Here is a 17,916-nt window from a genome sequence, read left to right as displayed (position 1 = left end):
CTCACCAGAGGTTAACTATTAGTTCACTGGACTCAAACAGTCCAGAATTATAATGTACTCACCAGAGGTGTACCATTAGTTCTGTGGATTCTTACAGTCCAGAATTATAATGTACTCACCAGAGGTGTACCATTAGTTCTGTAGACTCTTCCAGTCCAGGATTATAATGTACTCACCAGTGGTGTACCATTAGTTCTGTGGACTCTTACTCTAGGATTATAATGTACTCACCAGTGGGTTACCATTAGTTCTGTGGACTCTTACTCTAGGATTATAATGTACTCACCAGTGGTGTACCATTAGTTCTGTAGACTCTTCCAGTCAAGGATTATAGTGTACTCACCAGTGGTTTAACATTAGTTATGTGGACTCTTAACAGTCCAGGATTATATTGTACTCACCATAGGTGTACCATTAGTTCTGTGGACTCTTAACAGTCCAGGATTATAATGTACTCACCACAGATTAACCATTAGTTCTGTAGACTTATAGTCCAGGATTATAATGTACTAACCAGTGGTGTACCATTAGTTCTGTAGACTCTTTGTCCAGGATTATAATGTACTCACCAGAGGTGTACCATTAGTTCTGTGGATTCTGACAGCCCAGGATTATATAGTACTCACCAGTGGTGTACCATTAGTTCTGTGGACTGAAACAGCATACTCACCAGTGGTGTACCATTAGTTCTGAGGACTCAAGAGTCCAGGTTTATAGGGCCAGGGTTTTTTAACTTGTTGGTTTACGGATTTTACCCATGAAAAAGTTGGGTCGTTCGGTCGGGAAAAAAAAAGAAAAAAAATATCTTTCAAGACAGGAAAATATGCAAAATAAATATATATCTTACCTTTATAACAATATATTTGTTATGCTATTTTGCCATCATTTCTTAGATATTAGTTCAATGAAATCAGCTGTCATAAACATTGCATGACATTCTAATAATTTCCCGTAAACAAAAAAAGGGGGTGTTGCACGGACAAAGATGAATTAAATCGTCATTTCACAAACAAAAAAAACAGATTCGCATAGCTCTTAATCAATTCCAGAAAACTTGGTGAATTATGATCTTCAAGCACGAAAACTGATAAAGAAAAAAAATGTAAAAACGTCGTACGAAAATAAGTTTCAACACATGTGTCAAAATACGTAATAGACTCGTCCACTTGAGAAAACGAGAATATCTGGTTAATCTGTTGTCATGCATTCCCGTTTTTTTTTTATCAAAATGGACAATATCTTTTTATTATCTATGAAACAAGAAAATTCCAAATGATTATTTAATATTCAGTACTTTAACTTGACGTGTTCCACCTGTCCACATTTGGACAAGTCTATTTCTATCAGATACTGCATCTTATGGACTGATGACAAATACGGGAAACGAACTTATTGTGTAATTGGTTTTAAACAACATTTGAAGGTCAGTTATAATTGATTCATCTATTTTTAGAAACATAAACTGAAAGTTTTATTTTTTCACTGTAGAAAGTGTTATCAATTTTGTTAGTGATAAACGCATTTCATTTCATAAAACAAGAATATTTTAATTATTTTTCAGGAATAATGCATTTGTTAGGGTCGGCGGGAATAAAAAAGCATGAAAAGTGAATTTTATTTTTATTCTAGAAATCGGCAAAATCGGGTCGGCAGATCCGTAAACCAACAAATTTAAAAATCCTGGCCTAGTGTACTCACCAGAGGTGCGTGTACCATTAGTTCTGTGGACTCAATAGTCCAGGATTATAGTGTACTCACCAATGGTGTACCATTAGTTCTGTGGACTCTAACAGTCCAGGATTTATTCATGTTGTTATTTCCAGTTTTCTTGTCTGCCATCATATAGTTATCATGATGTATATCAATTGACTGGAGCTCATCAATTGCGCAGAACAAAGATGGGACACTGCGATCTGATTGCTACAAAATTACCAATCAATGTCATGTATAATATTTACAAGTAGCATGTAGGTTCAATACATATAACATTGTAGTCATAATTTACTTTACAAAGGAATATAATTCACATGTTTGATGTTGGTTTCTGTATCATGTGTATGTTCTGTGTGCTATATTTAGACAATATACGTATAGTGTCTTGAAATATGAAATTTATTTGTATGAGGCTTAGAAACGGGGGAAATGCGAGGTTCTACTGAGCATTTCCCCTGTTTCGTGCCGAATACAAATAAATTTCATATTTCAAGACACTATACGTATATTGTTTTTATACTGAAATCGATAAAAAATTTAAAAAATTAAAAAAAATATGTAACAAACAGTGTTAAAAAAAAGTGTTTGGAATTTCCCTCTTGGGGTACCATTTTGGGGTATTTCCCTATGAGCGTAGTCTAGGCGGTAAAACATAGACATTCTAAGGAATTATAGAAAGGGAAAATGAACTTAATTAATAACATTTAATAAACATGGTATATAAATTACCAATTTATAGACATAACAAGTTAAATTTATTAAAGTTCGACCTTTGTTACTACACGTTGTCATGGTTGTGACGTGACGTTGTTGATGAAATACAGTAGTTCCGGTAAGTAGGCGGGGCTTATAGGTTAGTTGGGGTCATTGACGTATAAAGCTAACGTTTATACGTATAGCTTTATCTGTATAGTAAAACAGCTGATTGCAGTATAATATATGTTTTTACTAGTTTTGTCATATAGCTGTATAGTGAGTCATCTGTTTTGAATTATTCCACATTTTGTAATGTTACTTTTTTTAACATTTAAAGGCAACTTACTATGGTTTTGTTCATTATTGAAGACAATACAGTTTTGCTTACATCCATTTACTTGGTGGATAATACTGTGCTAGCTCACTGAATATTAAAAGAAACATTATATAACCATGATCATGATGATCACATGTATGTATTAAGGCCAAATAAAAATATATGTGTGGTTCCAATAACCCTACCTTCCCTACTTTTTTGCCTCAAAAATACCCTACCCTAAAGATTTTATTGTCTTTTTTCATCAAGCACTGTTTAAGTCAGAATGTTGCTCCCATAGAAACGATAGACTCAATATAAAAAAAAATATAAAATAAAAAAAAGTCCCTACCTACCTACCCTAACTTTTTTTCAGATGTAACTGGAACCACACATACTTTTTTATTTGGCCTAACTTGATTAAGGAGTAAATTACTTTCAAACTATGTTTCCAATTTGCAACCATAATATTTTTAAGAAAGTCTGTTATTTTTAAGAAAGTCTGTTATTTTCACCTCATGTTATATAACACTTACCAGGTCAAAACAGTAATGCCTTACCTCTCTAATAAAAACACCAAACCCATTTTGCGTATTGACTGTAATTTCCACTTTTCCCTCCATTTCAGCCCTTTTTGAAATATATCTCTCTCTAACGTCCATCATAAGTTCTTGGATATAATGTACCATCAAATCAACCGTAGTCGCAGCACGATTTTCCTTGCTGTATTCTGTTAACGTTGCCTTCATATTTTTTTCCAGTTTATAGTCCTTCCAACAGTTGTTTCGCTCTCTGCTAGGTAACACATGATTCAAGCTGGACTCTATTCCATTCATCTTACCGAAATAACAACAACAATTTGAGTTTTTTTCATGGTCAATATGATCGAATACATTCTCTGGAGAATCCAGACCATACAGCCTGGACATGATTACTAAGTCTAACACTGCATTTCCTCTTGCTTTGCTTGATTGTACAAGCTCACCATAAAAAGTGTTCAATCTGTCAGAAACAAAGTCGTTTTTGACTTGGAAGAAGAGATAATGAATCAAGTAATTAACATGATTAGGACAACGATCTTTGTCATAGCATAAACTCTGTATGATATGGCCTTGTAGTTGACTTTTAACAGGCAAAAATCGTATTCGAAGGTATAAATTATTTAGTCCTCTGAATCCATCTTTCATACTGTCACTCAAACTCTTTCTTGGATTTAGCCATGTGCAAGTTTTTCTATCTTGATCGAAACAGGCCAATCCAAATAGATGGATAGCTGCTGGCCCGATAGTCTCGGCCGGATATCTGTCCTGAAGAAGTTTGTAACACAGATCTTGTACAGGAAGTGAGAAATCCTCTGTTGGTACATTGTAGTTATCGGTTTTTATTCCATGTAGTTTTATGTTAACTGACTGGTACTGATCATTTCCAATCCCTCTCATATATATGGTACCAGATTGTCTTAATCTACTATGATGATTCCCCATTGATGTTATTTGATGTTGTTATGGTCACTCAAAAATGTCAAGTGAATTTTGTTCTCTCTCATTCATTTAAAATTTCTACAACAAATAATCTGGTGTTAGTGATCATGAACCTGTTAAAGGTATGACAAGACAGCAATTATTCTATTAAGAACTAGTTTCTCTTATTGGATAGCAAGTTATCACATGACATTTGTATTCTTCAGTAAAAAATTTAATCTGTCTTTCAAAAAACAAAACAAGAATGTTTCCATAGTACATGTAGTACACAGATGCACCACTTGCACTATCATTTTCTATATTTAGTGGACCATGTAATTGGGGTAAAAACTCTAATTTGGCATTAAAATTAGAAAGATCATATCATAAGGAACATGTATACTAAGTTTCAAGTTGATTGGACTTCAACTTCATCAAAAACTATCTTGACCAAAAACTTTAACCTGAAATTTGCACTATCATAAAAGTTTTCTATGTTCAGTGAATCGTTAAATTGGGGTCAAAATTCTAATTTGGCTATCATATCATAAGGAACATGTATACTAAGTTCCAAGTTGATTGGACTTCAATTTCATCAAAAACTACCTTGACCAAAAACTTTAACCTGAAGCGGGACAGACGGAAGGACGGACGGTACAACAGACAGACGGACAAACAAACGGACGCATAGACCAGAAAGCATAATGCACCTCTACTATCGTAGGTGAGGCATAAAAACAGACCAACAATCCATCTGTTAAAGAATTTTTACATGGTAATGACCAGTAGGGCATGGTTTTTCTGTTAGTGACGACAATTTCATATCAAAGTTGTCAGGTTGTTGGAATGTTTACTGTAGGTTTTTGTTAATCATGTTAATTATAAAACTAAAGAAAATTTTATTTATATTCCTATATATACTGACATGACTGAAATATTGCACTTAAATGAATGGCAGTAACTTATAGACTCACTATGACTGGTCTTCAGTCTTTCCTAAAGAAATTGTATCATAACTCCAGTGCTTTGAACAATTTGAATTCATGAGAATTTTTCAAAACATGGTAACTGAATGAAATTAATAAAAAAATTTCTACATCTCGGTCATTATTGCTGTCTTAATTAATACCACTGTCCTGTGGGTAGTCCATATGATAATGACAAGCTTTTCATTAACTATTATATATATCAAATAAGTCTCTAGTCCAATGCCTCAGACCAATGACGGCTTATTCTCATTTCGCCTTAATAGCTGTCAAAATAATTATATGAAATTAAACCCAGTTTGCCTTAGTACAAAAATAATAATTAACTAAAGCGAAATGGGACCTTCAGTAAACATTGTAATTAAGTTATGCTTTGTTTGTATTGCAATTAGTTATTATTTGTTATTTTGATGTCAAATTCTACCATGAAATATGATTTATGTTTGGTGTCCCACTTTTTAAATAATTTTTTTTTATAGCTGCTCTTCTTTTCTGAATTTTTTTTTACTTATGTGTTATATTTTGTAAATAATGTCTTATTAGATATGACACATTGTATATGGATATTTCATATTTCAATGAATAAAGAAAAGACAAATATTATACTATCATAGCAAATATTTCATATCTAAATCAGCACTGAATTCAAAACCCAATTTTAAATTTGCATACTTATATAGAAAATGTACATGTTATATGTTTAATAATAGCATGAGAAAAAAACACTTAGTCTAATACATATAACATAAGAATTATTTCCATATAGTTCATATTGTTAAAAACAAGGCACTGATGTACACATTTGAATGTTCAAAGTTCATTTAGTTTCCAAGTTTGAGGATGTAAGATGCTGCATCACCATACTGAGTTAATATGTTGGTTGGCGATGTTTTCCAGGAGATCGAAGAATCTTATATAATTTGGACCAAGCTTGAAGAAGTCAAGTCATAGTATATACCATGTAATTCAGAGGTTGTCGTTTGTTTATGTGTTACATGTACATATTTCTTTTTCATTCATTATTTGTACATAAAAAAGGCCGTTAGTTTTCTGGTTTGAATTGTTTTACATTGTCATTTCGGGGCCTATTATAGCTGACATATGCAGTATGGGCTTTCCTCATTGTTGAAGGCTGTATGTTGTCCTATAGTTGTTGATATATGTGTCATTTTGCTCTCTTGTGGAGAGTTGTCTCATTGGCAATTATACCACATCTTCTTTTTTGTATTTTTACATGTATTATCTTTATCATATATAGTTATAATAACACAATTTAAAAAAAATATATCATTTTATTTATTTTATTAAAGTTTCTGTAATAAATTAAGCATAAAAGAAGCAGCTTTCATACTGACTCATGTTTTACTGTTGATATTTTTTCTTTAAAATCATAAAAATTGTCACAAATTTGTCACTTTATAAAAAAATAATAATTCAAGAGAAATAATTTCCTAATTAAATGTTGCTAAAATTGCTATAAAAACACAGAGGTTTAATTTGTTATTTAATATTTTTATCTTAATTCACATTTCGCCTTAGTTCAATTCCCATCTGGCCTTAGTATATTTCTTACCTTTTTTACCTTGAATTCACAGCTAACATGGCTAAGGCGAAATGAGAACACACCCCAATGACATGGCCAAAAATTTAATCAAACACAGACATAAATAATTGCCAGCATTGGCGGATCCAGGAGGGGGTCCAGGGTTGGAAAATTTATTTTAAACAAAACTATTCAAAAATATTGCTAAGTGACATACATGTACATAAATTTATCAGACCAGATTCTAATCTTAAAAATGTGGCTCCATCTTTTAAATTGGATTTAAATATGTCTTACATGTAAATTCAAGGTCAATTCAATCCGTTGAATCAAGAAATTTTCATTAAAAATAAATCCTATCAAACAATAATTGCTACATCTGTTAAAATGTTAAATTCCTTTGTTTATAAAGTCATGAAAGTCAAATTATTTCCAAAAAAGTCTGAGCTGGTTTAGCAAATACTGGACACAATATGGAATAAAAATCAAAGACATAATATCTCTTTATTAGTAACTGTTGCAATTGTTCTTCATTAATTTGATAAAGTACTCTGTTTTATGGATTGGCAACCTAGATCCTCTCCCAACTGAATTTTAAACAATGTTTTCATAAAGTTCTATAATAAACAAGGAGAACAATACTTAATTTTGTTAAAAGGAAATGCATTGTATTTGTTATTGAATTGTATCAGTTATTTGTCAATTTAAAATGATTATTTATCACAATGATTTTTACAACAATGTAAAACAAGGAAGTAAAAAGTAACCAAGTCCAAATGACAACACTGAAGGAAATCAAAACTAGGTCAACTATAAATAGTTTATGAATTAACTGACAGTGGGCAACAGCTTTATTTATTAAAACTATATATATAGCCACCTTATTTATCCTGAATAATTATTTTTTGAGGGAAGGGTAAACATTATAAATATAAGAAAAATTATATATGATCATATATGCATAACACTTAGTTTTTACTTTTTACAACAAACAGGCTATTATTTAAACTTGAAATTATATTTAATAATGGGCAATGATGGAATTTGCAAAATTTCTTGTGCTTGAAAAAAATTCCATGTTTATTCTGTATTTTAATGTTCTCTGCTGTACACAATACTTTCTATTACAAAGAAGATAGCACATTTTCAATAGAATGTACTTCACTGCTGTGCACAACACTATCTATACAAAATATATTGTATTGAAAGTATTATGTGCCACTCAAAACATTATGATACAGAAAAAACATGGAATTCATAGATTAGCATAGATACATAAAGAATAACCATATATTGTCTCAAAACATAATTGTAATTTGTACAAGACTTAGAAACAGGTAGATAGCAAGGCTGTGCCAAGCATTTCTACCTGTTTTGAGCCGAGTACAAATAACATTTATATATCAAGACAATATACGTAATATACTGCAACTCTCATAACTGTTCTAAATGAAGTATTTAGGGTAAAAACCATCATTGTTTAGTTTTGAGCAAAAGACGTAAAATTTCTGCGCACCTGAATGTTTTATTGACGTCATAAATAAAACTCTATGGAAACGCATTGTCAACATCATAAACAATGGGACTGTCAGTGAATATACGGTCAATTCAATTTGACTGCTCAAATTGCACAGCTCCCGTATATATAGAATTATATATAGAATTTACATACACATGCATAACTATACAATTAGACTGTAAAATAATTAATCAAAGCACCATTTAAGGGTGCTATAGGCAGTTAATCAAAAACCCAAAGGCAAACTTGACCAAGTTTAGATGAATAGTGTAAATAATTAGTCAAAATATTTATCTGAGGCATTGTTCTCAGCTATTTCTAAAGTATCAAATAACATGAATAATGCTTGTACAGTAATGTTTATGTTATGCAATCCTACCACTTTCAAAAGTTATTTCCAATTTATATTTATAAAGATTCAATGTCTGAGATTATACACATACACTGTCCTATGTTAGGGGAGAGTTTTGTGCCAGTTAAGATGTTTAAGCCGCCACATTATAAATGCACCTGTCCATGCATTTGAATGGGAGCATATAGTTGGAAACATCCCCCCCCCCCCTTTTTATCAAATGGCTGGATCCGCCCATGATACTGATAAAAAATAAATATTATTATTCAACAAATGGTGTATAACTTGAATAGTTTTACGTATTAATGGTTTTGATGTTCTTAAAGATACTACTCAAGATTAGGAGTGCCAAAGGCGAAAAATATAGTTCAATGGTTTCACTTTTTTAAAGTATTTAACTGCACACTTTCCCTTATTACTGTCATTATACTTTGAATCAATTTGTTTAGGGTGAAAAACATTAAAACTTGGGATGCGTTTTAAAGGAAACTAAAACAATATCAAGACATACATTTCATACAGCTATACAATTTGACGCAAATTGATACATCAAAAGCAAAATTTGCTAACTGTCAGTTAAATACTAAGAACTTCTGTATGTACACGTATCAGTGGAGGACGTAATTTCGTTCATCAAAAATGTGTCGGACTTTAAAAAACACTTACTGAATTTGTAGAAATTGTCATTGTAAATAAAAAATTACAGTAAATAAATTGTATGTAATAAATGTATGTATTGTAAATATAAAATAAATGTCTTCAACTTTTATTATTAGTACATATTTCTAGTCCCATCGTACATTACTGTTTTTCATGTAACAATAACGCAATGTATAGCCTCAATAATTATTGTTACATTCGTAATTAAACAGGTCCTTACCCAACCATGCATTCCGGCATTTAGTCTCCAATGTAACAGTAATATTTTTATTATTGTTACATTTACATGTAACCGTAGCTGAGTGCCATTTTATTAACGTCTCAAATTATAACTGAATTAAAATATCTTGATTACGGTTTAACTGTCTTCAATTACTAATATCATTATAAAAAAAAAAAACATTTATTTAAACTTTAAATAACTGTAATAGTAGGAATTAAGAAAAACTTGTTTGTAACTTCAACTTGTTGAAAAGAATCCATGACAAGTCGCCCCACTGGCAAATTGCCCCACTTTTAAAAAAAAGCCCCACTCTTGTTTACCAGCTCGCCCCACTTATGAAAAGGGTAAACACCCATTGCAAATAGGTATGATAGCATGCCCCCCTTATGAAAAGGGTTAAAATCCCGCTGAAATACGGTCTGTCAACTGGCCCCACTCATGACAAATAGATAAACCACTTATAAAAAAGATGCAATCCCGTTGTATATCTTTGCATAGGCGGAACCAGTGGGCCCCCCTTTCTTGGGAAAGTTTGGTTGATTATATAGGGAATCATTGAAGCATGACTGGAGCGGGGCCCCCCCTTAGGTCAGTCAACGCCCCCCCCCCCCCCTTTAGGAAAAGTTCTGGATCCGCCACTGCTTTGTCCCTGCCCACGTCAATACCCAATACCTTTGAAAACCTAAGGGAAGTTCTATAAAATCAAATTCCTGTTAAAAACTCTGTTTTTGCAATAAAGTTATATAAATGTTAATCACGCATCAATTTTATGATTATGATACAATTAACAGGTTTCTTTTCAATTGTTATACAAATAACTTAGCTTACAAGTATAAGTTATTCTCCAATAATGATACGAAAATGTATTTGCAATTATATTTTACGAATGTTAAAAAAGTTTAATAAATTTCGTTTTTTTTTGTTTGTATTCAGTGTAGATGGCCCCGTAGATTTACGAAAATCAAAATAAGTTTTCATTTAAGTGCGGCTAGTTGGTAGACCTAAAAATTGTATATAGAAGTAGATTTTTCCTTTTTTCAACAAGTGGGGCGAGTTGACAGGGGAAAAATTAACTGGATTTAACCCTTTTCACAAGTGAGGCGACTTTTTAAAAAAGTGGGGCGAGTTGGTAAACCAGGTTGGGGCGATTTTTAAATTTTTTTAATAGTGGGGTGAGTTGGTGAAAAAGTGGGGCGATTTGGTGTGGGGCGTTTTGCCAGTGGGGCGATTTGTCCTGCTTCCGTTGAAAACATAAACGTTTCTCGAGCCTCGTTAGTCGTTATAACCATTTTATCGTATCATGCGATTTCTTTTCACATTATTTTCATTGGGAAATCGTTTACCAGCATAAAGTTGCTGAAGGAACCGCATAGAATTGATTCAAGAACACTTGTGGTAGAGACGATTTTCATTGGTTTTATTATTTTAATCACTTCTCTGTATAGTTTATCATTATTACTTATTGATTAGTTTATCTATGTATTATTTAATCATTAGAGTATTTAGTAGTAATCAGCTTTGCTTGACCACACATTGTGTTTAAATGTGAAAAATTATAAAAAGAAACATTATAACAAAAAAGTCGTATTTTTCTGTACGGGAAAATCGAAAAATCCTTGAAAATCAAAAACAATTACGGTGTGATACGCGTCACAGATTCGGACTTAATATTTTACAGAATATGCGACTTTGGAAGTTAAATAATGCCGTCCTTTAGAAAACAGTTGTTAAAGTTTTAATCTCAATATTTATTGAAGCACATTGAGGTAAATCAAAGCACGTGTAGCATTATGTTACATTGTAACACCAAAGCGAAACAATCTTAAAATTACCTCGACATCGACCAAGGATTTGTATAGTAATACAAATCCTTGCATCGACCAATCAGAAAACTACAATAACAACAACTTTATTTGACAAGCATGAAGGAGGTCATTTGCGAGATAGCGGAATAATATTAACAAGAATACAAATGAGCATACATTTGAGATTACTGAATTAAGATGATTTGAATAATCTCAATCATTTCAGACAAAAAACGAATAAAATGATTAATAATAAAGTACCTATGTATCATCAGAATTTTCCCAATTTAAAAGGTACGTAAATTTTGTCTTCTATGTAATTTGAAATTGCCGCCAACTTATATCAGCTGATTAATAGACTACTGACGTATGTAATACGTATCGATGACAAACAATATGGACCATAATTTGCTATTGGGCTCGTTTCCTATAACGATAGAAAAGTGATAAAAATGTGTATTTCTGTAAGAAAAGTTGTAACTACATCTAAAGATGCCTTTATTTTTATCAACATACAAGTGTATGCTACTCTTCCCTAGAAAAAAAAATGGAAATTAACAAATTTCAAAGATTATACGACCGTATTTTTGTGTCGCTTCTCACGTTACTTTTTGCTTCCGAAGTGCATAATGCTGACTAATTTATAGATAATCGTCACCGGCAAATTCGTAACTTTTGCTTTCAAATAATAAAGAACATCGACCAATAAGAATAGTCAGAAGAAAATGCCGAGAACTATAAGTATTTCTGTAGCAGGTGTAAGAACACTGGCGTTACTTTCATTTCCGATTTCGTAACGCAAATTTTAGATGATGTAATCTGCTTTGTTGTAACAGAATTCTTTATATCAATATGCAAATATGAACTCTCGCGAGATGTTCAAACAGGTAAATCAGAGATGATTTTCATTCTAGTTTTGTTCTTCGTAATAATTAAGTTAGAAAATGACGTTATTGTTATGCGTTACATTTCACACGAAACAAAAGTCCAGTTATTTCCTTTTTTTTATTAAAATTGTTTTTGTCCTTAAGTTCTAATCATTTCCCGTTATAGGTGAAACATGTGACTAACATGTGATCACGCCCTTACGGCCGGATATACGAAATACTAGGTCTAAACATTGTTTTTGTTTCCAACGGGATGTTAGCAAACATAATCTGTAGACTTGTTTCGTCTTGTATCAAAAAGGAAAATACAATTTTCAAAGAGATTGCACCGGGGGTCTATTATTTTTCCGATGTGCATAATGTTACATACGATCTTGTGTGAAAATAAATGCCCAATGACTTGACAAAATCGATTTCAGATTTGACGATGTTATAACACACTTCGTTTCCGGATAACGATGTAAAGGGTCCTTGGAAAATTCAATCGAAATTACGTCTCTTATCATTGTGCCGATGCTCGTTGGATTGATTTTGCTTCAGCAGTAAATATTACTGGATATTTTAGGTGAATTAAGATAATTAAATAAAAAATACATGTTAATATACCCTTACACTTGGAATGTATAAATTTGGTATCTTTGTCACAATTTTTAATAATTTTTTTTTATTCATGTTCTGCAAACACTTTTCAGAAATGCAATAAACTTGTCAAAGGAGAAGTAAACTTTTACCATACATGACTTGAAAGGAAGTACTTTATTGATTTTAGCCCACTAAAGTAGGTTAAAATGTGGAAACCATGTAGATGGTGTACAGGTCACAAATATCACATGGTGCCTATTTTAAAGTTTTTTTCTTTACTGAATTTAAAGAATTTTACATTGCCAATGATTTGGAATAAATTGTATATAACTGGAATTTCAAGACCAAATATAAATACATTTTTTTGGCTAAAACATCAAGATACAACGATTATGGTATCCTGTATCAATGAAGAAAATATGGAAATTTCTGAATAAATTGTACTAATTGTTTTCAAAACAAGCACATATTTAGGAGTTTTATAATACAGTTACATTTAAGATGGATTTTAAGAAAAAGTATACTGTTCGGATTATTTTAAGTAGATTTTGCAATAAAATAAAACTAAAAAAATGCTTTCGGTTTCTTATGGTTTCCTTTTAAAAAAAACTTTAATCTAACATCGAAAATAGATTTTAAATATAAACATGAAGCAAGTAACACTAGTAATGGTGTTCATTTATGTCTTTTGAAATATATTGTGCAAAATAAAGAAAATAAAGATTGGTTTCCTGTTTGGTTTCCTGTCACGTAAACGGTGAATCAAAATGTATTAATTTTTTCTTGAAAAACTCAATTGTTCCATTAATACTATTCAAACACCAACACAACCCACAGAATAAAAGTTAAAGTTTTAGAACTTATAAAAAAGGATACAAAAAGAAACCAAAGACCGAATACCAAATTATGGTCCATATTCCTACGACATTTGCCATTTTGGGAAATGTAAACGACTCATCTTTATAGAATTTCGGCGATCAAATATTTCATACAATTGTTCTTTGACATCTTAACCAACAGCACAGGGAATAATAAACTATAGAAGGATTTCTATCGAGCACTACTTCCCATGTGCAACTTCAAAACTTTTGGGAAAATCAACGACCATTTAACCTTTTTATGGTAATATTTTTTTTATTTCAGAATAAAAAGTATGAAAAAAGTGTCCAATTAGTTATAAATAACATGATAGCCAGCAAGATAATAAAAGTGGCACATATTTCAGCATTTATTGGGAAGCACATAAATCTAGGGTGCTCCCATAAAGCAGCTTAACTGCTTAAAAACCCTTGGTTTACAGCACATAATATAATTATTTGAGAAACAAGTGAACCTGGATGCATGGATGGAAGGACCGACAGACAAGGGGTAAAACAGTATAACCCCACAATTTAAGCTGTTAGTTTTCTTGTTTGTTTTAGATTGTCATTTCAGGCCTTTTAAACAGTCCAACAGTTTACAGATCATGAGCGACGATTTACAGAAAATAACCGAAAAGGCCTGAAAAGGACCAAAAAGAAACGAAAGGAACCGAAAATAACATACATATATTTATTTTGTAACCAAATTTACTACGTCTTTTAATTGAGCTAATCCATTTCAATTAATATTTTATAGTGTGTCTTTCTATGTCATTGTATGTTGTGATGCCACACTACTGTTTCAGATAAGGGTGAAAGTTTGGTACCATTAAAACATTTAAACCCACAGCAATTGTTTGCATCTGACCTAAGTCTGGAATCTGATGTTCAGTAGTTGTCGTTTGTTGATGTGGTTCATAAGTGTTTCTCGTTGCTGGCTTTTTATATAGATTAGACCGTTTGTTTTCCCGTTTGAATGGTTTTACACTAAAATGTTTTGGGCCCATTATAGCTTGCTGTTCCATTTGAGCCAAAGCTCTGTGTTCAATACCGTTATTTGACCTACTAGTAATGGTTTACTTTTATAAATTGTGACTTGGATGAAGAGTTGTGTCATTTGAACTCTGACACATGCCACATCTTCTTATATCTAAATATAAACACGAAATTTTGATTTTGTTAACAATTCCTAAAAAAAAAATTTATAAAACAAGAATGTGTCCATAGTACACGGATGCCTCACTCGCACTATCATTTTACATGTTCACTGGACCGTGGAATTGGGGTCAATACTTTAATTTTGCATTAAAATTAGAAAGATCATATCATAATTTACATGTGTACTAAGTTTCAAGTTGATTGGACTTCAACTTCATCAAAAACTACCTTGACCAAAGACTTAACCTGAGCTTCACACTATCTTTTTCTTTGTTCAGTGGACCATGAAATTGGGGTCAATACTTTAATTTGACATTAAAATTAGAAAGATCATATCATAGGGAACATGTGTACTAAGTTTCAAATTGATTGGACTTCAACTTCATCAAAAACTACCTCGACCAAAAACTTTAACCTGAAGCGGGACGAACGAACGGACGAACGAACGGACGAACGGACAAACGGAGGAACAGACCAGAAAACATAATGCCCCTCTACTATCGTAGGTGGAGCATAAAAATCTCTGTGTTAAAAGTCTAAAGATTTTCTTCAAAAATCTTGGTTTTATTTCCCAAAAAATCCCCCAAATCCCCTTTTACTATGAAATGCAATGAAACAATAAATATTCATGCATTGGACGAAGTTTCCCCTTGGTATGTGTATTAATTGGGCCAACTCCTACTATATTATATACTATCTTTGCTGTTTAGATACTATTTCAGTTTGACAAATTCGTAACTAACAGGGCTACAGAATGGGTCATATAAACCTTAAGTTTTAAAACATACATATTGTAATGTACTGTTATACCACTGTCCCAGGTTAGCATGGTTATATATATAGGAGGGTTGGGATCCCGCTAACATGTTTTACCCTGCCACATTATTTATGTATGTGCCTGTCCCAAGTCAGGAGCCTGTAATTCAGTGTTTGTCGTTTGTTTATGTGTTACATATTTGTTTTTCGTTCCTTTTTTTATATAAATAAGGCTGTCAGTTTTCTCGTTTGAATTGTTTTACATTGTCATATCGGGGCCTTTTATAAATGACTATGGGGTATTGGCGTTGCTCATTGTTGAAGGCCGTACGGTGACCTATAGTTGTTAATGTCTGTGTCATTTTTGTCTCTTGTGGGCAGTTGTCTCATGATGCTCATTAGCAATATACTACATCTTCTTTTTTTATAAGAAACTTTTGTGGAAAATATCTTTTCATTTAGGGGAAATTCACCTAATTGCGGACAGCTGCGATATGGCGACGGAAAAGGAATATCACACTTTTCAATAAAATTATGATAAAAATAAATAAAATAAATATATAAAAAAAGTGTTTTTTTTTTATTGACACTCTATTTTGTTGCAATGATAATATCATGTTTATTACTTATGATTTACGTTCATGCCATGTGATTGAAAGAACACGCTATAAATAGTTTGAAACCCGGGAAATTTGGAAAAAAATCCAAAGTCATCGTGTCACAGTCAATACACAGTTATTCATGTAAGTATGCTTATTTATGTGTTGAAAAGAAATAGGCATTATGTATTATATTCAAGAACACATTAAAAAATATGAAAAGCAAGTGTCCGCATTAACACTACCAAAAATAATATGATAGCTGAAATGCGGACACAAGATTTTTTGGACACTTGTTGTGGTGCTATGTCAATACCATGATGTGGAACATACACAAAATTCTCTTAGTATCTATATACATTTGTATATGGCAGTAATAATGCGAATCAGATACATAAATATGATATCAATAAAGATTTGGGTTGATTTTTTTTTATTTCATTCTTCATATTACAAATATTATGCATTAATGGCAGTCTGATTTTTACTACAATTGCATACCTGTCAATTGACCCGTATTTCACAGTTCTGAGAAATCACCCAGGACACCCGCTGGTTCATTGATGTAACACTGGAATTCCGAAAATGACCTGTTTTCACTTGGATTTCTTAGCCTTGAGATTGATTTCATAAGTGATTTTCCTTTGGAATACCGGCCAATTCGTAATTCTTCCATGAACAGAAAGTTCAGCTAGCTGTGTATACTGTCAAATTAAGTGACCCATTAAGTGCATAGGCTTTGCTCATTGGTGAACAATTGGTCTCTTGTGGAGATTTGTCTCATTGACAATCACACCACATCTTTTTTTTTTTATATTTCATGACATCATAATTTTGGACTTAGGGAAAACACTGCATAATTAGTTATCAAAGGTACCAGGATTATAATTTAGTACGCCAGACGCGTGTTTCGTCTACATTATAAGACTTACAAATGTATCAGTGACGCTCATATCCAAATATTTATAAAGCCAAATAAGTACAAAGTTGAAGAGCATTGAGGATCCGAAATTCCCAAAAGTTGTACCAAATACCGCTAAGGTAGTCTATCATGTCTATGCCTGGGATAAGAAAATCCTTAGTTTGCATGTCAGGTTTCGTTTTTTCTTTAGGCCTTAATATTTTCAAAAGATAGTTATGTCAAATTTTCTTCATGCACCAATGTATTAAAACCAAAGTATATGTACTATTGATGCTGGTTAAACCACACCTTTAAAGAAACATCGTAATTCACTTGTTGACAAATGAACAGTTTTTGTTGATCACTGCTGACAGTTGAATTTATTAAATAAATATAAAAATTAGCTAATGACAGTCAGTATCAGATTTAGATTAAGCTACTCACATCATTCCTTTACAAAGTAAACAATCTTAAAGACTGAGATTCACATTCTGTCAGTTGTTTTCATGATAAATTTTCATCGCTTGTTTTCTGAAAGTAGAATTCCTGGAAGTGCATGATCTAAAATAGAGAAAAAGCTCAAGGCATTCCGAACGGTAAAGACTGGGATATGGTCGTATCAAGTTTTTGCAACCTTCGTGTAGTGAGTTAGGGTCCCAGACTAATATTAAGATTGCCTATAATAAGTGGGTGACTCCGAACCTGATATGCACAACCCGTCTAATTATAATCAAATTGTTATGTTACTTGTACCGCTTACGACGAAATTTCAAAACCTCTCGCAAAAAAAGGTAATAATAATATTTTTTTATAATTACAATAAAAACAACTAAAATTATAATATCATACTAGAAAAAAAGAAAAGAAAACCCCACCCTAAAACTAGTATCTGTATAAAAA

General features: G+C 32.0%; 1 protein-coding gene across 2 annotated transcripts in view; it reads right to left on the bottom strand.

Annotated features, from left to right (window-relative positions):
* The window catches only part of LOC143058563 (tyrosine-protein kinase JAK1-like), a 62,479-nt gene extending 44,897 nt beyond the window's left edge, over nt 1-17,582 (bottom strand). For both annotated transcript variants that reach the window (XM_076232053.1, XM_076232054.1), the window contains exons 1-3: nt 17,461-17,582; nt 3,286-4,284; nt 1,759-1,920 (exon numbers count right to left, since the gene is read on the bottom strand). In XM_076232053.1, coding sequence (XP_076088168.1) covers nt 1,759-1,920; nt 3,286-4,209 — 1,086 coding nt within the window. In that variant the 5' untranslated portion in view covers nt 4,210-4,284; nt 17,461-17,582. The remainder of the gene's footprint in view (nt 1-1,758; nt 1,921-3,285; nt 4,285-17,460) is intronic.
* Nucleotides 17,583-17,916: the final 334 nt, after the last annotated feature.

This window comes from Mytilus galloprovincialis, chromosome 14 (genome assembly GCF_965363235.1).
Source record: "Mytilus galloprovincialis chromosome 14, xbMytGall1.hap1.1, whole genome shotgun sequence".
In the NCBI taxonomy this organism is placed as follows: domain Eukaryota; kingdom Metazoa; phylum Mollusca; class Bivalvia; order Mytilida; family Mytilidae; genus Mytilus; species Mytilus galloprovincialis.
The sequence above is the reverse complement of the archived record's forward strand: the minus strand, read 5'-3'. Positions and strand labels throughout refer to the sequence as shown.